The sequence below is a fragment of the Phyllopteryx taeniolatus genome, chromosome 11, assembly GCF_024500385.1.
Source record: "Phyllopteryx taeniolatus isolate TA_2022b chromosome 11, UOR_Ptae_1.2, whole genome shotgun sequence".
Lineage (NCBI taxonomy): Eukaryota > Metazoa > Chordata > Actinopteri > Syngnathiformes > Syngnathidae > Phyllopteryx > Phyllopteryx taeniolatus.
Window position 1 is genome coordinate 20,413,948 of NC_084512.1, and position 22,653 is coordinate 20,436,600.

The window sequence follows — 22,653 nt, forward strand, 5'->3', positions numbered from 1 at the left end:
TCACCCCCTCGTGGAGTGTGAGTTCTTCCTTGAATTACACTAACAGTTGGAAGGTTGTGACCTGAACAAGAGAAATTGCTGTCATTTTCGGATTCAGCTTTGACAAATTGTCCTAAATCAGTTGGGAAAAAAACAGACAACTTACAAGGAAAACTTTTGTCACCCATTGTTATCAACAATAAAAAGTATCTAATAAAGTGAATGTAATTTATTCTAATTGAGTTGATTGTGTACAACTTCCAAAAACAAGATTTTCAATACATCCTTTCACAAATGGTGCGTCACCGTTGCATGTAGCTTGCTTTGTCGTGCACCTTTTTTTTTGTGTGCTCTCCCTTCACACTAGCAGGTCTTATTTTCCTGTGACTTCTCAAGCATTAATGTAAAATGCTACAAAGCCTCACACCATCTCTTCCGCACTCCCTTGTTGAGCACGTACAAAACAACCACACGTATGAATCCTGTTTTGCTTTCAGTCCTACTTTTCCATTCTTCCTCAACGTTATTTGGCTGCACCTACTACTGCGATTTGTTGTGCCTCAAAGTGGTCGTACACTTGGACTGCGGTCAGTAGTTTTCTTACCTCCTCCTCCACACATCAACGGGCATCATCGATTTTCCTTTTTGTACCTGTACTTTCTCCAGTTGTACATGGCTTTTTAAAAGGGTTGCTATAGCAAGTTTTTAAAACGTGATGTCATTTGTCTGCTGTTTTTGTCCTAAATTGTTCCATTATTCAAGCATACTACATGCTGTAATTGGGCAGTGTGAAAAGCTTCTGGAGGACATTGGATTGCTATTTTGTACAATATGTTCCCCACTGTTGCGCTGCAATTTGTCTGAGCGCCACACATAATGTCTTGGACTGTAATTCTGCAATCGAACTGCAACTCTGGAGAAAATGGCCTTCCCAACTCATCAAGGAGAGAATGCAGATATATTTGGATTTGTGGTTGACTGCATGATAAGAAGTATGAGGTCAATAGCCGAGATCCAACCTTCAACTGTTAATGACATCTTTGGTAGAAATATTGATTGGCATATAACTGCATTTCCTCACGTCAGTTAATCAATTAATTCGCGGAGTAGTGCTCAGTTTTGTCCGTGTGCTTGTACAATCGTAGGAATTGTTTAATACCATCGGAACTGACAATTGTATGAAAGATTGAATTGATGCCGTTTAACATTTCTACTAAGGTTTGTGATGTGTGTATTCCATCACATAGAAAGTTATTTTGATACGATGCTATTGCGCCACTTTGTCAGCCTCACTGGCTTCAGATGAACTGTCAAACTCTCGATAATGGAGGACAAATATACCCTTCAAGTCTATTCACAGTAATACATTATTTACACCAAGTCAGACAAAACAAATTTTTTTTTTGGCCAGATACTGACATATTAATAATGCTAAGGATGACTTTTTCATTTTTCAAAGATATTTTGGCACCTTTCCCGGCAGACATCCTGATCCACTCTAAGAGGATAAAAAGTCCGAGCGGCATATGTAAATAAAAGATGTCGGGACGATAAGAACAACTCAGGCACTCGTAACATGCGTTTGGGGTTTTAATCTTGGCTGATTAACATACATGGACCATGTCAATCAAAACTTGATGATGGCAGAGACGATGCTCGAGTCCCCTATTTCGAGATGACGTTAATGGGAGCTTGTCTCATTTTGGAGGACAGAGATCAGCAGATGCCTTCGTGCTGAGCCTCTCTTTGTCACTTTACATCATCAGCAGCGACCTCCTCCTTGCTTCATGTGATCTCTGCTGAAGTGCAGAGGCTCAGCCGTAATCCTCAGCGGGACACACAAAGACCCGTCTTACATTCTGAAGCCCAAATGAGAACACTTTGTTGAATAATGAATACAAATATATATATATATATATTTTTTTTAATTGACTGCTTTGCGAATTGACTCAAAAGACTGTCTGTTTTCTGTGCTTTGTTCTGATATTCATTTTATCCGGCTGTCATTTCCCATCATTAAATTTAGTGTTTTTGTTCAGAACACCTCTGTCGGTAATATTTAATATATGACTGTAATAAACACCAGGAAAACCAAGTGTTCTTTTCTGCCATTGCATTGAAGAAAAGTTGGATGGAGCTGTTTGCAGAATGCTCTAGACAAGGTTGTCTGATTAGCAGAGTGCTAGTGGAGGAGATGTGATTCACTGGCAACCAGTCCAGGGTGGAGTCTTAAGTTTTTGCCTGAAGTCATCTGGGATATGCTCAAACTACCCTCAACCATGAACAGAAGAAGCAGTTCAATAAAATGGATGGAGGGATATATAGCTGGATAGTGGGATTTTTTAATAAAAAAAAAAAAAAAGGTATTTATGTTTTTTTTTAACAGTGACAGAGATTGCGTAGAGCAATGGCCTTGAATGATGGGCCACCCGTCTGACATTAAGCAAGTAAAGATCAAGACTTTGAGGAGTTCAGACCAAGAAACCAGGTTGAGGTTAAATACATTTGATATTATGTTTAGTATTAGTTATGAAACATTTGTAGAAATCTGTGAAATGTGAACAGACAATGAAACACTTAACATCAGTTTTCCATGTTCAACAAGGAGTGGGAAGAGTCCCTTACATTTGTCCCATATGAGTGCAGGACAAGAAAGCATTGAAATACTGGTCAATTGATTCCGAGACCAAGACCAGTAAAACTTGAGACTTGAAGACTGATTTTGAGTTCTACAGCACGACTTAAATCACAGATCAATTGATTTCCATTTTTCTCTTCTGCTGTCCAGCATGTGAGTTGATGAATCAGGGGATCCTCGCGTTGGTCACCTCCACAGGCTGCGCCGCCGCCAGCGCACTGCAGTCCCTGACCGATGCCATGCACATCCCCCACCTGTTTATCCAGAGGAACGGCGACGGCGTTCCACGTACCGCCTGCCAGCTCAACCGCAGCCCGGACGGCGAGAGCTACACGTTGGCCGCCCGGCCACCTGTCCGCATCAATGACGTCCTGCTCACCCTCATCTCGGAGCTGTACTGGCAGAAGTTCATCGTCTTCTACGAGAGTGACTATGGTAAGATTCAGTTCATCTATTTGGATTGCTGAGAGGAATACACCAAATCCATGTTTCTTCCAGGCGGTGCAGTTTTGTATGGCTTGCAATGGTCAGATTTGGTATGGTATATCCAGATCTTGCTTTCCATATTGATAGTTTTGTTTTTTAGCCAGAGTTAGTAAATTAGGGGTTGGTAAAAATATCTATTAATCGATGCATCGCAATACTTCCCCCCCCAATCCAATATACACTCAACAAATCCTCTTGATCGAATCACCTCCTGGCCAGTGAGGGCCTCTTGTTGTATGGGCAGAGACCGCATTTGACCAAACAAGAACACAATAGACAGCAATGGAGTACATGCAGTATTTGGTGTTCCTTCACCAACCAGTCTACTCACACACTTTTGTTTGGTACCTCAGTAATAACCCGCAACCCTGCACGAATAGTGACAATGGACCTTTACAATGTAATGCGTACTTCAATGGAAATGAGGCGTAAGTATTAATCATGTATGACCGTGGCCTTTGAACATCCTTTGAGAAGATAAAAGGCTCTTTTATTAAACAGAGATACCACATCAGAGCCTTATTAGAAAAAACTGCCTTTGTTTTTTTGTCTTTTTACACAGAACCCAATTGAATGAGTCTTATATTGTTGGGAAATACTGTATATCGTGAATCTCGATTCAACTGATATTTTATCAATCCTTGAAATTTACTAAATTTGCTTTACTTTATATAGTACTTCAAAATGTTCTTTTAAGACTTCAATACTCCATGGCAGCAATTGTTTAATGTATGTATGCATCCGTCAGACTTTAATGACAACCACTCGAGCACCAACCCCCCCCCCCCCTCCACCACTAAGAAATAGAAAATATGCAGCAGAGTCATTTCCATATTGTTTAGCGTACAACAAGAAAGGAGCCCTGTAGAGGGCAATCATGGAGTCAATCACGGTGAACATTGCCAAAGACATGGTGCCCATTTCTGCAATGCAAAACCTTTGACCCCGAGGTATGTGCTCCCAAGCCGCAAATAATCAGAATCAATGCGATCCATGCAAACTAGAACTAGAAGACATTCCAACAGCTTCTTCCCTCTTGCAATCAACTTCTTAAACAGCTACCCTACAATTCCATTGCAACATGCTGTCAAGGTTTTTGTCTTGAGTTTGTTGTCACATTTCTGTCGGGCCAATTATACATACTCGTTGACTCACTGTAGTAGTCTCGCCACGCTGCACTATTTGCATATCTGTTGTTAACCACTACTGGCCACTCATGCCAGAGTAGCATCTGCCCCATTTGCACACTGATTGAGGAGTATATGCACAATCAACATTGTCTCAGATTCTTGCATGACGACCGTATGTTCACGACCATAAGGCGCACCATATTATTGGGCGCAGGCATGGTAAAACATATGCTAGCTTAAAACATACGGTAGCATGCATGCACGCTAAAACAATGTTTTTAAAAAGGCAGTGGGAGCAAAACTGAGTTCGGTTGTTTGCACCGGACTATTGCTATATTAGTCATTCAAATTGCTCTAAGTGCTAGAGGACTCTGCATCTGCATTGTAAAAAAAATAAAATAAAAATTGTACCGGCATTACCAGATTACTAGCAACACTTTATTGCTCAGTGACTGTTTTTGTCAATGTCTTTATGTCTCAAAAGTGTTCTCTGTCAATTGACTGTCTGTTGTCATACTAGAGCGGCTTCAACTACCGGAGACAAATTCCTTGTGTGTTTTTTGGACATACTTGGCAAATAAAGATGATTCCGATTCTGATGTTAGCTTTATTGGAACACCTGCAGTCCTGCAGTCACACTACACTTTCTGCAGTCTCTTTCCCAGATGTATTTGGGAAACAAACCATCCGGCTCGTCGGGCGGCACTGTTAAACAACAACAACAACAGGATAGCATAGGGGGTGGTTATTAACATCCAGACGAAGAGACAAATCAGAGCCTAATTGGATCATCTGTGGCACCATGAAAGAGAAGTGTGTCCCAATAGTGTCTTATGTATTTTCAGACACTCTACATTCAAGTTTCATCGCTCTCATTACGGCGGCTCTGTGGACCCGACCTTTCATTGGCAAAAAGGCAGATGGCCGCGCGTGAACTCTTGATTGGCAAGGCCGCACACGGACATGCCACATTGTTGCGCTGTGACTCCTCAGACGCTGCGTTCGAAGTGAGCTCAAGTTTGGAGGAGTGCCATTCAGGGTGCTAATGAGCTTTATCTTTTTATAGTTTCGGTGCAGCGGAACCCACAGGTGATGTAGCGTATAATGACCCCAGCCAGTGTTTTTCATGTGGAAATATCTATTCCTCAAATCACAAGCTAGTCTTGGTGAATAAGTGTTATAAAACTGTGAAAGTGAGCTTTGGAATACAAAGAAACGAGGCTCATTTAAGACTACTTAATATGCTTTTTTTCTTACTCCAGCGAATTAGGATCCTCATCCAAGAGCAGTCAGAGTAGCCACGAAGCTCGTTGTCCTTGCAGCACGATTACTGAGGCCAAAGCACAACCGCCTGCAGAAAAATAGAAGTGGAAAGAAAGGAGGTCAAGATCATGTTTTTTGTTTTTGGTTTTGTTTTTTTCTTCTTCAATTTACACAGAACGAACAATCTCCTGGCGGGCAAGCGCTTACTTGCCGGAAAGTAAGTCAAAAACTTGAAGATAACTTGGTTGAACATCGTTATAGAAACTGAGTTTTCAGCCTATTTTGTGGTTCTGCTGAATTTTTCCCCCAACACCCTGCAGACTCTTCAGTGGGTAATAATTATATTACTACTACAGTGTGCCTTGTGATAAGAGTTTAATTCGTGACCACACCGTTTAAATTAAGGGAAATGCCTTAATGGTTCATTCCAGCCAACAAAAATTGTAGGTGTTATCTAATAAGTAAAATAGCCCTCTATCCTACTTCATCAGAAGAAATGTAGTAATAACATAATTAAATGGAATGTAAATAATTAAACAGTTTGCGCATCATGATTAATTCATTGCGGCACCTTCTAATGTGCACTACACCACCACGTAGATGCAATGTATTAACCTGTCAATGGCGTTTCCCTTTGTGTTAGCATTAAGCTAGCACACTTCAAGGAAAAGTTGTGGTTGTTTTTTTTTTTGTTTTTTTGTTTTTTCATACTAACAGCCTGTTCGGTCAAGCACAATGGAGGATCTGTATCCCTATTATGCCGGAACAGTTTTACTGTGTCACAGTGGAGTTTTTAAGCTGCTGCTATGGTTTTTTACTATTATAATTGATGTTTATTGAGAATCAGAATCGATCAGTCGAACAGATCAAAGTTTCTAGAGGGGAGAGAGAAACAAAGACAAAAGACAAAGCACTAATTGTAAACAGGATGAGAAAAGTAAATCATTTCATCTACAAAAATAAAACATTAGATATGACTGTTGCATGGGGTTGTAGTGCTGCACCCTGTGAGGGAAGGACACAGGACAAGATAGAATAGGACAAGGGCCGGAGAAGAAGCATGCAGGACAAGGGTCGTGAACCCGGCTGTACAACTAAAGTGTGGTGGGCTTGACTATGTAAATTATGAAAGTCTATAGGACGAAAGTGTGAGTGAGGGGCATACCCAAGCAATTCGCATATTCATCAGTTATTTGTTGCAATAAGTGAGTGGCCCCACACCCAGCGAAAGAGTCCCGGGGGTGTGTGCCTGCGGACAGAAGTGTCCCGTAATTGCTGTGCCTGCCCTGCGGAGGCTGATGACCCCACCCAATCAATCAAGAGGCGGGATCGGGGCCAGAGGTCCACCCGAGAGCAGCCCGGTGGACAGGACACATCCCACACTGAGGGACCCAGTGCGGTCCGCCGGCCCCACCAAGGCGTCCTGACAACTGGCCACGGTGGAGGCCGCGGGGACCCAATGCCACCCCACTAGACACTAACACACACACACACACACACACTGCCCCACACGCCCGGCCACCAACACCCCCCCCCCCCCCCCCTCCCCATCCCGAGGAGAGCCAGACGCCCAACCTGCAGGACCCACGATGCAGCCAGTCCCCGCCCAGTCCGAGGGCGGGAGGGTGTCCCTTGTTTGTTGGAAAGGAGGGCGGATAGGGGCATCAGAGATGTATGTATGTGGTGCATTAAAACATGGGGATAAGTGTACTTGACTCTGCTATTTTAACTTGTATTGACTATAAAGTATATTGTATGTGTTTGTGTTTGGTGATGCTGCTGCATGCACCACAGGGATGGATCTGCACACTAATTGACAAGTGTAATTTGGCTGCTTGGTGACATGCTGCCTCTACAAGGGGAAATACAATCAATCCTTTTACCATCTCCTTGAAAGCAGCAGCTTTGCACAACCCCCAATTCACTTGGGCACAGAGGGGTGACCATCCAGTGCTCCCTCAGTCTTCCAGAAGTCTCCAGGAACACGCAAAAGAAGTCACCTCCACACTTGTTGCTAATTAATATTTGGGGAAAAGAGTCGCTCGAGAGGCCAAATATTGCGACAAAGTGAAAGAACACAAGTAGCCATCCCCTAGCACCGAACATAATCGCCATCATAACGAAGGCCGTCGAGGGCTCGGGGTGAGCGCTGGCTCATTTGTATGAGGGGACCGCCCCCTCAAAACAGACTGATTTCAGCAAGGAAAACAAAGCTAAAAGTAAGCAATATTTCTTGATGTAGAACTGGGAACTGTTTGAAATTGGGAACGAATGTATCATGTCTCCTTAAAAAAGGCTAAATGTATTAGAACTATATTTTATATAAGGAATAATTCTCCACTGTAATATTTCATTATGATGGTAATTACTCTCGTGGATTCAATTGGGGCGACTGGTTAGAGCGTCTGCCTCACTGTTCTGTTCTGTTCTGTGTGGAGTTTGCATGTTCTCCCCATCCCTGCGTGGGTTTTCTCCGGGCCCTCAGGTTTCCTCCTACATCCCAAAAACATGCGTGGTGGGTTAATTGACAACTCTAAATTGCCCGTAGGTGTGAGTGTGAGTGCAAATGGTTGTTTGTTTGTATGTGCCCTGTGATTGGCTGGCAACCAGTGTACCCCGCCTCCTGCCCAATGATAGCTGGGATAGGCTCCAGCATGCCTGCGATCCTCGTGAGGAGAAGCGGCTCAGAAAATGGATGGATGGATTCAATTGGCTGCTATAATACCATTTCTGTTGATAAGTGTCTTCAAGTGAAAACTGAAAGTCGTGTGCTTATCCATGAGAATCAACGCGTCCGTTGCACTCCACCCGTCTCCATCTAGTGTGACTAAGTGCAAAAAGATGGGATCGATTATTTCAATTCAGTTTTTATCTGACAGTTGGAAGTAATACAGCGATGAACAGAACACCCAAATCACTTTTCACTATTCATGAGCATGCAGAACTGGATTTGTGCACTAATGAATGCAAATGGAGAGCTGTAGCCAAACAAATAAAAATCCTACCTTTATCCAACTTATGTAGCTGAATACAAGTATGGGTTCTGTTATCCTGTGTATGTGGTCAATTAACATATTTGTTAAAGGCATTCAGTAGTCAGCCTCTGATGATGGGGTCTTTTATTCGCATTTACGCAGCCCGTTTGTGGAGCAGAATGATGCTCAATGTAATGAATCTGTTGAGCTCATTCATTCCAATCTCAAGTAATAGATCACTTACAAAAAAGGCACATAAAGCACTTTTACTGTTTTGCTACTAGTTCACTTTGTCATTATACATTTTCATATATAATTTGTTAATGTGAGAATGGAGAAAAATCAGCTCTGCAGGAACACTTTTTTCTTTTTTTTTTTTAGCGCCTTCATGCAAGAGAAATAAAAAAATAAATCAGCAATGAACAGGTCCTTACATTCAATATAAATATAATTATGATCTGAACTCATTCACTAGCGTTGACGTCAGTATATGTTAACTGGAATCCAACCGTTCACCGCCATCAACGTCTATTGACGTTAAGTACATTTTTCAATAAGGAGGCACAGTGGAGTGTCTGGCACAGCTTGTCAGTGAATATCAAGCTTGTAAACAACTCAATGAAGAACTGATTCCTGCAGCTAGCAGTGCAGCGCTTTGGATTTGAGCTCAGCACTGCTTGTGAGGAGAAGAATTACGGTCTGACTTTCGGCTTGTCCCGTGGATTATGATGGAGCGTAATAGCAACACATAAATCGGATAAGTTTAAGCACCTCACACTCGAACAGTGTGCGTATATGCATGGTATAAATAGAGTATGTGTCTCGGTAGTTAGTAGAAAGTGTGTGTCCAGATTGTGAAAAAAGATGACACAGTTCATGGAGTGAATGACAAGCGCCGTGTAAACAAGCCACTGGCCTTCAACTCTGGTCAAGCGGTGAATCAGCGTTCCTTACAGTGTGTTTCATAGTTGTATATCTATAAATAAATTATTATTTTGCCATCAAAATATATCCATCCATCCAAAGTGTTAAACAAACATTGTTCCAGTGAATTCATCCAATTAGATTTCAACATTAAATTGCTGGTAAATTTGCTTCCCGCCGGATGACTTGTAATCGTTTTTGGTAATTCCTCCCAAGCAGTAAACTTGGCTGTCAGGTAATAAGCAGACCTTCTGCATTTGGTTTTCAGCGCTAATTAGCAAATGTTGGCATCCCAGCGTGCTAAAATATGAACTCATCTGCTAAACATCTGCCAAGAAACAAACACCTCCCTTTCTAATTATATATTCCAGAATGTTTTCGTTTGTCAAAAAGAGCCTGAGTCGGCATGATTGATCATGTCAGCATTTGCCCACATTTATGAGTTTTTGTAGAAGTGCTAAAGGCTACTTTTTCAACAATAGAAATGAAATCACCAAATCATTCATCCCTTTTCTCCAACACTTGTCCTAATTAGGGTCACGAGTGAGCTGGAGCCAATCCCAGCTGACTTTAGGCGAAGAAATGGAGTGCACCCCGGACTCGTTGGCAGCCAATCGCTGGCAGACAGCCGACAATCGGACCTTTGCTGACTTTGATCAGAAATAATTCTGTCCGATTATCAGTGTGTCTACCCCGCTTAAGGAAGGCGTTACAGTGTGTTCTTTGAGATTAGTTGGTCTCCTTTGACACGCTAGCATTCCTTCAGTGCTTAGCCATGTTAGCACAGCAGAGAATTAGGCAGGGATTAGATGTGGTCTTGATTAAACTGCATTGAGGGTGAAGCACTCTGTCTCGTCGAGAGGAGGCATTTATAAGGCAAATGACAAACTCGAAAGGATATCTCCTGCAGCGAGCCTGAATCGTCGTGAAGCTCACCACTGGTGACACGTCGCAGAAAACAAAACAAGGCACACGACAAAAGCGGCAGCGGGCCCTTTAATGTAACGTGCGCTTTCTTTGTATGCCTTCACAATGAGTTATTTAACTCCGTCTCACTTAAGCACTCACTCAAGTCGTAAGGTCTATAACATCGCTGACTAACCTGTCAAATCATTTTGTGATGCAAAGGAAAGGTGCGAGTGACCTTTGGCTAATTGGTGTTCCATAAAAAGGCAAGGAGGTTTCTAAAACAGAGAATAACGGCAATATAAATGACACAGGTTGATAGTTTGACAGTTTGTGTTGTCAGTATTATTCTCACGTAAATAAGACACTACAATCCTACTGATTGAGGAAACATAATAGCTTGAATCACTTGAGTGTGACTAAGGTCTAAAATTCAAAAAGAAAAGATAAAAATTGTTTTTGAAGATTATCTTTGTTGATTGTTCTATCGATTCATTACCTCTGCCAGTGAAGTGAAGTTTCAATCTGTTTTCTAGAAGGAAAAAAAACCCTGTCATAAAGCATTTTAAAGTTTGCAAAAATGAAATCATACATTTATGGAGTTTTAAATAAGATGGTCCATCTTTTGTTCTTTTGATTCTCTATTTTTTATTTACTAAGTGGTAGATTCAATATATTGACTCCGCAGTGACACAATGGGCTAAAAGAGAGACATAAATGTCTCATTTGTACACTTCTTTTTGGCAAATATTGTATATTTAATATCTCATTCCCATAATATTGTATCTGCCACACATGCACAGAAATTATTTCAACCCAATTTAACACAAACAAAAAACCTGGTTACTTGTTTAGTATAAAAGCATCAAATGTGTAAAATGTTCAATATTCACAGAAAAATATTTTTTTTATTTTAGAGTGAGTGATTGGACTCTGTATTATCTGAATTTTATTGATTTATTTTTTACTTGTTATTATTTTTTTAATGGTTGAGCATGCTTTCAAAAAAATCCTGACCAATCTGGCCCAATGTGAAATATTGTATGGCCCAATGTGAAATATTGTATGGACTGATTGGACAAAAGTTAAATCTGGTCTGGTGTAAAAAATAACACAGCATTTAATGAAAAGAACATTACAGCAACAGCCAGACGAGGTCGTGGCAATGTGATGTTCTGGGGCTGTATTGTTAATTCAGGACCTGGATGACTTCCTTTGATGAATGGAAGAATGAGTTCTGTTCTCTACCAGAAAATTCTGCAGGCAAATGTGCGGCAATGCTCGTGCACTCAAGCTCAAGCACTCTTAGGTTATTCAGAGCAATGATCAGAAACCTACCTGCGAGTCCACCTCTGAGTGGCAAAAAAAAAAAAAAAAAAGTTTTGGAGTGCTGGCCAAGTGAAAAGTTCAGAATTCAATCCAATTGAGATGCTGGGGTATGACCTTAAATGGGTAGTTCATTATTTAAAAATAAAAAATACACCAGTAAGACAGAGTTTCAAAATTCCTCTGCAGTGATTCGAATTACTCACCACCAGTTTGCGCAAACTCTTGATTTAAGTTATTGCTGCCAAGGGTGGCACAACCAGTTATGAGATTCAGGAGGGCAATTACTCATTAACAAAGGCCAGATAGCCTTGGATTTAATTTAAAAACTGCTTTTCATATTTACTTGAATTATCTTTGTGAGATATTAAGATTGTTTTGATGATCTGAAACATTTAAATGTGTTGAATAAGAACAATAAACTGAGAAATAGGCAGGAGGCAAATACATTTTCACAGCACTTATACCACCACATACACAGATGTGCACACAAGCCTTATTCGCGACTTGGTGATGAAGTGTTGCCTCCTTTTTAATTATCTTTATCAGGGCTCGTGCGCTTCATAGTTCACGCTGTCTTTTTCAGGCTCGGTGCTCAACAAACGCCCAACCCTGGGCTGAGCAATAACTCATTTGCCTGAGACAGGACATCCCCGCGCCATATCTCATTGAAAATTAGAGTCTACATCAGAGCGAGTTACATAAGACCTTGAACTTCTCATATCCCACTCAGAAGCTTCTAAACATTAAGTTTTAAGAATTGATTTACAGTATATATCGCAGAATGAAGTGGCATTATTGTTGTAAGAGTCTGTGATCACTTACACAGACTCATCTCTGTGTTGAGTAAACATGGGCTTACAGCGTCGCCACGTCTCGGGGTTTTCCGCTCAGATTGCGACGCAGCTTGACAGCTCGGTAAAAACCTCTGAGCCCTTTCATCATGATACGCTCATTGCCGCACCACTGCAGTCCGAGAGGGAGCCCCCGCTAGCGTTTCAGCTCCAGTGAGACGAACGCCGGGAAACATGTTGGAGTAGCTTCACACTCTCACAACTGCACACTGATTTAATATATATATATATATATATATATATATATATATATATATATATATATATATATATTCACATTTTAAAAATTCATAACAAAATCTGCCTTTTAAAGGATGAGAGTGTTGGGTGTCAGATGATGTGGTACCGGCTGTGCTCTTGGGTTGACTGGATTACGCCGACGGTCATTGCTCTGTTAAAATGTTCAGATCTACAAGGCTGCTGCCAGGGTAGCAAGAAGCAGACAGTCCTCCGATGATTTCATCTGCAAACATTTTATGAGAAAATATAACAATTTGCTAGGTATTTAACCTCATGACCCACTACAAACTTGGTAGGCAGCTCAGAGTAAACTGGCTTGAATACAGCTGCTATTTCCATGGTTATAGTATTAGAGGCTACTGTAATGTGAGGCTAGATTTACACTCCAAGACTTAACAGCAACTTGGTCTCCAGATGTCACGCACACACCCAGAGAGAATTGAATTTGATGCAATAGTTCTTGGAAAAAAAATCATCTGAACTCCATCATTTTCGGTTGCCTCGATGGCCTATTGCCAAACTAACGACCATGTTTTTAGAGACTAAAACACTGTAAACAAAAGTACCCACTCATAAAACCTGTCCCTCCCTCCGCTCGGGGGAGGTAATAACACTGAAGGAGCACTTGTAAAATTTGGCAATATGGCCATTGAGAAACACAATGTAGGTGTAGTGGTAATTCGTCACATCTCATTCAACTTTACGCTGTGTGGGCTTGGTGTGTAACCAACATCTTTTTACTGAAAACAGGAGCCTTGGTGCAGTTATCAAAGTGTATTACTATGATGAATAATTTTGCTGCCAAAATATATTAATTTCAGTCACCTCGTGAGGCCAGAGGGAATGGCGATTAGATCACAAATCATGTTTGTGCTCCGTCAAAAAAGTGTCCAAGATAATGTCCGTTCAATTCAAAGTAGCGCCGTGGAGTGTGGCCACTTCAATTTACTGAGCTTGGCACTGCTTCGGAGTTGACAAATTGATTTCATGTTTTGTTCTGCACATTGAACAGTTTTATGCAGCAGCGACCGTTATAATTTACGTCGCCTAAAATGTAAATGGCAAAACAGCAAACGTGCGCTTTGCACTCGTTCTGCAAAGACGTGCTTTGGTAGGGTTTGGCAAAGTTTAGCCTCTGGTCAGGCAGTGCAGTGACAATGACCCACCATTATGCCGCTTTGGCGACAGGAACAAGTCAAAAAACTCATTTTAAGACCATTTGCATACATTGCCCTGAGCAGCTAAACATCAACACAATTAGCGCTGGCGCACTCCCGCTGTTTATTGATTTTTCTGTGATCATATTTGTCTGCTCATCACAGCTCCAAGAACTCCAACGCATAAATGTTGCAGTCAAAAACACACGCTTACATATAGTAAGGCTAAAGAACACAATGCATGCGCATCTGAACCTGTTTGTCATACTATTCTAAAAGAAAATAAAGCCTGGGAGGGACTGTTTTAAAAAGCCTAAAAAACATTTGAAAGGCACATGTAGTGGACTCGAGTCCCGTGACTTGACTTGACATAGACATAAATCACCAATTTTAGGACTTGCTTGGCTAAACTTTATGACAGACTGGACTTGACTTTGACTCGGTATTCACGAGACTCAACTTGACTCAGCAAGCTCGTATGACTTGACTTGTGACATGCTTAACCCAAGCAATGACTTGACTCGGCTTGTTTGAAATTTCGTGGGGACCCGGCTTGACTTGCTTGATTTTTGCCGCAGTAACTTGGGACTTGATTGAAATGTAAACGTTAAAGGACTTGCATGCATTTATGACTTGCACATACAGTATGTGACTTAGGCCAGGTACAAACATAGGGATTTGTCAAATTTTAAAAGATTATCTGTTATAGACCCCACACATGATGATAAAAAATCAGCCATCTAACAGTTTTGGTTATACTGAGTGAGATGTGCTCTGATGTTATCAGTAAGGAAGACTACAAAAATAAGGATTCTTTTTCATTCTAGAATCCAGGATATGTCGAGCGGATATTTCCCAAGTGTTGCCAAAGCACCGGAGGCGGGAGTGTTGTAGAATGATGATGTAATCAAAAAAGACTTGCTTTGGAAAATACTTATGTCTGTCTGGTGACCCCACTAATACAAAATACGACATCCGGTAGGACATGTTTGTTTATGGCCGCTTCCTTGTTCCTCTGTCAGGTCGCTTCTTGATTGGCCATGTTCCGTTTCACGTCACTATTCAAGGAGTCACGACACGGGAGTCGTCGTCTTTCCCCACACACCAAGATTTTTGGTTGTAAATATTGAGCACTTTTAATATTTAAGATTTTCGGCCCCAGTCTTTTTCGGACCCTATACTTGGGACAAATCCACGCTTAATGTGTGTAGGATAATCTTACAAAACATAAGAATATAAATAATATATGTAATGCGAATTTGACTTTTTATTTGCTTGTATACAAGTAGTTGGGTCTCCGGAGTGCCTGACTGCCCATCAAGTGTGAAATTGAATAACCAAATATTTGATCTGCCTATTTCCAAAAATGTGTCTAAAGTGAACCATTTTTGCTGAATCAAGGCGTCAAAATTGGTCTGATTTATATAATCCCGCCCCCACACCGAGTATCTCCGTCCATGACTTGATGCTAAGCCGGGTGAAGAGCCACCATTTTTAAAAAGGCTGCCTGCCTACACTGCTGCGTTATCGTGTCAAGGCCACAAGGTAAGCAGAGCTGCAGTGTGAGCAATCAAATGTTTATGGAGGCTCACTTTTTTCTTTTCTATGACATAGCTCCGCCCTCACCGTCCTGGTATTAATAGCCCGCCCCAATACCCAGTTATTTCAACCACTCTTACACGTGGATATTTAGTGCTCTGTAATCATTTCTGTTCTACATCTTTTATTAAGACTTGGGAACTATTTTAGTGTGAAAACAATGGATAATGGCCATAAATGCTCATAAGAAATGATAGTTCATATTGTTTATGATTGAATTTACCCATAAGGGACAATAAAATATACAATAAAATCAAAATTAAATAAATTAAAAAACAAAAACAAATGGATATGGTAACTGGAAGTGCCTGAAGTCTCATCCCCTGCTGACCGGAGGGAACCCAAAGACAAAAACACTTGTTTTGTCATACTTTGGTTTTGAGAGTGAAATCTGCCCTGGAGCCATTCCTAGAAATACAGTGAACTGTACGAAAGTGTCTAATGACGTGATTCATTATGCACAGCTTACATTTCATTTTAATATTTGCTTTAAAGCGGCATCTTCTCATATTTCAAGAGACACAGTAAACTACCCTAAAAAGAGATGAAAGAGACGCTGTTGTGGGAGGAGGAAAATTACATCTCTCGCTGAAATTTTAAACGCATCACTGCTGGGATGCCATCTCCACAGAGAGCAGGAGTGAAGATTTATCTACCGACCTTTGAAATCATGAATACACTTTCTCTATCTTATTGATTCTCTTGTGATAATGAGAATAAATGACATTTAATGAGTAAAAGTAACTGGGGTTGACTAGATGGAAAAGGGAGCGAAAAGCCTAGAAAATGGAGGGATAGGCTTACGCTGCACATTGAATGTTTAAATATGCGGTACGGTATTGTGCTACTTCTCATAACTACAATGTCACACAATGTGCAAGACTGCAAAATCAGTGGAACGTCATATTTGTATTTGTTTTTTTAATGCTGATGATGCCATTGGTGCCATTCAAATAAGTTCGGGTAGCTGCACCTGTTTTTTTTATGAAAATGTAATGTGTACTTCCTTCTTCCATGCACCACCCCTTCTACAAGGTTGCCTCGATTATTTTGCACAACCTGCTAACTGAATTTCTAACGCCATGGCAGCCCCGTTTCCCCGAAACATAGTGTGCCATGGGATTGTGGCTATTTTATTTTTTTCAGTAGTCAGGTTTTGCTGTTTTCTCACAGTCCATCACGGTAGTCATGACAGGCCGTTGGGGAAAGGGGCCGCTGAGTCCCGAAGGCTCAAAGGCGCACTACAGTTCGGCCGGCGGTCTACCACAGAGGCCAGTATGTTCCCACCCCGGGCTGTCACGATTTGATGGGGTCCTTCACGTTTCTTACGGTCTGATCAAGGTCTTACACATTTTTCATCTTTTATCAAGGCTTTTTCCAGATGACAGTGGATACCATGCAGCTTTGGAGGATGTTTGGCCCCACGGCAGACTGGAAAAAAGATCTCCTGCTGGGCCCGTAAACTGTCACAAGCCAGGACGTGCTGAAATTGAACGCGACAAAATGCCTACCATACACACTAGCTTGTCATAAGAAGAAGGACAATGTGGAAAACCAGGACAAAAAATATACCAAACACAGTGGAATGAAACATAACTTGAAAGGACTGAGACATGTCCAGCAAATACATATAGCGGGTAAGGAAAGTTTTCAGACCCCCTTAAATTTTTCACTCTTTTGTTATATTGCAGCAATTTGTTCAAATCATTTAAGTTCATTTTTTTCTCCTTAATTTACACACAGCATCCCATATTGACAGAAACAAAACGTAATTTTTGAAATTTTAGTTGATTTATTAAAAATGAAAAACTGACATATCACACAGCCATAAGTATTCAGACCCTTTGTTTTGACACTCATATATTTAACTCGGGATCCCCAAACCCAGGTGTGAAAAACTTGTTGCATCATTCATTCCCCAAAAGACTCATGGCTGTATTAGCTCAAAAGGGTGCTTCTACTAAATACTGAGCAAAGGGTCTGAATACTTATGGCTGTGTGATATTTCAGATTTTCTTTTTTAATAAATCTGCAAAAATTCCAACAATTCTGTTTTTCTGTTCTGTCAATATGGGGTGCTGTGTGTACATTAATGTGGAAAAAATGTACTTAAATGATTTTAGCAAATGGCTTCAATATAAAAAAGAGTGAAAACATTTAAGGGGGTCTGAATACTTTCCGTAGCCACTGTATGCTTCAGGAAATACATTCATGCTTTTTGTCCCACTACAGACCGCCTCCAAGTTTTGCAATGCCCTATTTGGTACTGTCACGTTTTATTGCGTTCACATTATATCACTGCGGCCGATCTGGTTTGTGATCTGCACCGTGACTGCTGTGGCAAATTTGTGGACAGTTTAAAAATCTGGCCAGGTGTCCACGGCAATCGTGGCCTGTCACGGTTAAACGTCCCATCCCCTCGACATTACGTCATGTCCATCCCGTTTTGTCCACAGTAGCCTAAAACGTGATTGGCGTGGCTACCGACACCATAATTTAAACGTAACATTATTATCTTTTCTCCCCGCCAGATATCCGCGGTTTGCAGACCTTCATGGACCAGGCTTCTCGTCTAGGTCTGGACGTGTCCCTGCAGAGGGTCGACCGCAACGTTAGCCGGGTCTTCAACGATCTCTTCAACACGTTGCGCACCGAGGAGCTCAACCGCTACCGGGACACTCTGCGGCGGGCCGTGCTGCTCATGAGCCCCCGAGGAGCGCAGGTGTTCATCCACCAGGTAGGATGTATTGTCAGTGATGTTAGGGCAGGAGAATACAGTACAAAAATTCAGACTACTCCAGAAACTGCGAATAATGCAACCTTACACGTTAGCATCTTAGCAGGCGGTTTACATATTTAAACATGTTGTCTAATTGAGGTCTAATTTACGTCCGCTAGTTTGGAGAACTACACTCCCCTCTAACTTTTAGAACAGTAAAGCCAAATTCTTTATTTTCTAAAAAACTAAAAACATTTGGGTATTACGTCGAAAGAGGAAAATGAGACATAAGTGGAACATTTGTATTTTGTCTTTCAGGTATTTACATCTACAGCTGATGCACAAATTAATATAGCAATATTTAGAATGAAACACCACATTTTTCAGATGATTAAAAGTATCGGAATGACAATACAAGTAAATCTCCGGACTGAAATCCTGTTGAGCATAAATTTTACAACAGACGACTGAAAGAGGCTGTAGTGAAGGCCCGGAGAACCATCACAATAGAAGAATGCTCAGGTTCAGAATAGTTATTATTATTATATATATATATTTTTTTTTACAATTAGAAGTGTCACCAATATGAGAACAAGAGTGCCAAGTCAATTCCCAGATTTAAAGTGTAAAGAGTATTAATTTGACTTGCAAAAGTTTGATGTCAATGGGTCGTAAGCTTGATGCAAGCAAATGATATGCAAGCAAATATGAAGTCTTTATTTTAAGGCGATCTGTTCCAAAACATTTACTCACCTAAGAATGTGGTCTTTCTTTACAAATAATGTTATTCTCTAAATTGTGTATGAGATACAAATGCAAATACTTGGAACTAAAAGCGTAAACATTGAAAGTGGCCTCACCGTTCAGTTAATTTTGGAGGAGAGTGCAAGTACCTGCTAAGGCAAGCTTCGTTAAACCTATGAATTTCTATTCCAATACACTTGTCTTTGGCTGATCCATGCATACGTTTCCCTTCCAAAGAGTCTGATGCACAAGCTGTTGACTGGCAGAGTTTTGTAGTTGTCAGAATTGAGAGAATTAACATAAAATCCACTCCATATATCTCTATAGTCGTCAGGAATACTTTCCGAATCCAAATCCTCAACTTTTGTCACTGGAACATAATGATACAATGTCCCTATCTCGTAAATGTGTAATTACTAGCTTATTTTCAGTGCATTTTAGAGTCACAAGGGAGCTGGAGTCTATCCCAGCTGACTTTAGGCAAGAAGCGAGGTATGCCCTTGACTGGGCCCATGCCAGTCACAGAGCACTAACAGACGAAGAATCATTAGACGCTTGTCTTTCAGATGTGACATTTTGCTGAAATCCATCTCATCTCGGAGCTGGTTGGTTCTCACCAGACTTTTGTAGGCTTTACTGCCATGAATAAAAGGAAATATATCACACCGCTGCCCTTTTATAATGACATTCACATATTGGGTTTTTGTGGTAAAAGTTAGCCATGTTTGTACTTTCCTTATGTGTACTGTATCCTGTTTAGCAAGTAGCCCAGTGAAAAAAAGTCGGTCAAAACGCTGACTTGTGAGTCCCGATTGATGAACATGGAAGTGAAACCCTTCCAAAGACATCACTCACTGTGTGAAAATGTACTACTTTTTATTAATGACCTGGCTTTGAGCTTTGCTTGCACTACACGAATTTCGTTTTTGCACTTAAAACCATAGTCTTGTTTCCCCTTCTTTTATTTCTCTCCCAAAGTTGTTTAATCTACCCCGTTTACATTCTCTGTCTTCCCTCTTATAATTCATACGAGGCGTCCTGGGCAATAAGCACCGGCGTCACGCTCCGACGCCAGCTCCCGAACGCCTCTGTGAATACGTTAATAATTATTTGACGTGCTCCCAGCTTTGATAATCCATCTGAGCTTCATTAATACCTGTTGTCAGAGAGCTCAGGTGAGACACTGATGGATGTTGGGAAGGGTATGAAGTGCATGGAAAATTTGAGTGAGGAATGACAATGATGTAGATGGTGCCTTGAGCATGTCAGGTAAAAGTTGCTGGATAGCTCCTTATCGAAAATTAATTACAGATGACACACAATGACAGCCTTAAAGTGGACATATTATGGAAAAGGGAATTTTTAATTGCCTGCATTCAAACAGTTGCTTCTCTGGAGTGTCTGCCTGTCCTTCAAATGTGAAATTACACATCCAAGTTTAAATCTTTTATTGGCCGCCTATTTCAGATTTTTTTCCCGTCTTTGAATTGTGGCTTAATATTTTGACACATTACATGAAAACCGCCCCACGCTGCATTTCTCGCCCCATGACCCAGGCTGGGGGAAGATTCACCATTTTCAAGCATGCACAGAAGCATGACCATGTCAAAGCCAACAGGCAATGTTAACACATATAACCATTCACTGAAATTGTACAAAATGTAAAGTGGAGTACAAGGAGTATTTGTGTGTGGTGGACAAAGTGTAGTTCATCCGTTTGGTGATGAAGTGCTGCCTCCGTAAGTGAAAATAAAACCGATGCCTTCTGTCTCTTTGGCGGCTCAATTTTCTCTTTAGAATTTTCTCTTTAAACTGCTTGCCTAGTCTCAACACTCCGCCCCTGCATGTCATGGTAACAAAAAAGCCCTTTTTTGGCCCTGTAGAACAGGGGGCGGGCTATTCTTGTAGTCTAGTGGATTCTTCAGAACTCTCCAATAACACCACAAAAAGTCACTAGGGTTAGTGCTAGTCTCTCTTTAAAAAAGAAAAATCAATAATAAAAGTCATTAAATTGGCAACACTGAGTAGCCTTCACTTTGTCGTAATGCCCTAGCTCTTCCTCTGGTCGTCATGGTAGCAAAGCTGTATTCACATTTGCATCAGACAGAAACGCTCCCCCAAAATCAAGGGGTCAACTGGAGTGTGTACGTATTCTGTATTTTGACTTTTTTTTTTTTTTTTTTTTTTAAATTAAGAAACCTGCAAACTGTTTTAAATTGTGAAAACAAATGCACACTATGTATTGTTAGTGTTTGAGGTTGATGTGTCGAGATGACTTTTCAGCTCCATTACAGTCCCTTTTCGTACTCTATCCAATTTTCATTCATTGCTTAGACGCATCTAATCCTTGTCAAAGTCACTTGTCTATCTCGCACAATGCATCAGGCTTAAGAAGTCATGTTTTTCCTGAGTCTGACTTTGGCCTGGACCCTTACATCTATTTTAAGTGCTTAACCCTAATGATTAGCATGACATCATCCTTCCATGTCCTTCCTTCCATGCCCTTTTTGTCCTCATGATGCTCATGTCGTCTCTCATGTTTCGATTCACGGAATCCTCACCTCTTGTGTCTGGGCCCAGCCAGCCAGACACTTGCCACATCGTCTCTCCTCTCACATCGCCCGTGAGTGGGTGCGGCGTCTGGTGTCAGCTCAGTCTCTCCTCCCTCCTTGACACCTGACGGCTCTGTGCACCCCTCGTGTGAGGCGACCCCTCTGCCGAGTCACGCCAGCCTCCCCTGGGAGTCGCAAAGTGGCATTTTCAAGCTCGCCGACGTTGCTTCTGCGTCCTTGGCTTGTAGTAGCGAGCGTTTGTAAAATCACTTAGCACTTGCTGTAGGTGCAAAACACATGGCCGGTTTTGTGAGATACCAAGTCACTCCCCAATTAACAAGCAAGCTGCTCAGAGTATAAATCTTTAGAAGGTAGGTGGTAACTCAACAAAAGATTATTATTCTTGTAGTCTAGTGGATTCTTCTGGCTTTTAAGAGAGAGTCATTCATATTTTCACCAGCAATGATTGTAATGCTTTAGGCAAATTTGCGAAAACTGAATGTGACATGCGGAACTGAATAGCAAACCGTACTAGTAAAAGATGCTGTACATTTTACTAATGCAGGAAGTCCTCGATTTGCGACGTACTCGACCTACGACGTTTCGAAGCCCGCGCCTCGTCCGCGATTATGTCCCAGCACCATAGTGTTTCTGCTTAGCTAGTGCATAGTGCTTGTCTGTGTTTGTGCGTCGGGAGTATCTTTGCCATTTTTCACACTCTCAGCAGTAATGGTAAGTACAGCATCTTATTTTTTTATTTTAATGTATTTTAGTTTCTTTATACGAAGTGTTAACCTTTCCTGCTACGGTCACCTGACCGGTGGTCGGGAGATGCAGGTGTTAACTCCCTTCTGTCGTTGCACAGCTGAGCTGGGTGGCGGCAACAATAAAGGCACAAAGCACAGATTTGCTGCTTTAATGGCTTTATTAGCTCCTCTGCACATTCAACGTCAACGGGTCCTCCGCTAATCGCTACTCTTCCCCGGTCGCCGTCACTTCACTTGTCACACACTCGCACCTGCGCGCACTCCTTCCTCCTTCACAGTCCCGTCTCACACATGGACGCCCACGCCCACACACACTGAGCTTGCTGTCACAATCACCTGGGACAATACCCGTAACAGTCCAAGTATTTCGCTGTAAATTTCGACTTTAATGGTG

General features: G+C 41.4%; 1 protein-coding gene across 7 annotated transcripts in view; it reads left to right on the forward strand.

Moving 5' to 3' along the window:
• The window catches only part of grid1a (glutamate receptor, ionotropic, delta 1a), a 325,765-nt gene that overhangs the window by 212,296 nt on the left and 90,816 nt on the right, over positions 1–22,653 (forward strand). For all 7 annotated transcript variants that reach the window (XM_061788917.1, XM_061788916.1, XM_061788919.1 and 4 more), the window contains 2 exons: positions 2,768–3,052; positions 18,009–18,214. In XM_061788917.1, coding sequence (XP_061644901.1) covers positions 2,768–3,052; positions 18,009–18,214 — 491 coding nt within the window. The remainder of the gene's footprint in view (positions 1–2,767; positions 3,053–18,008; positions 18,215–22,653) is intronic.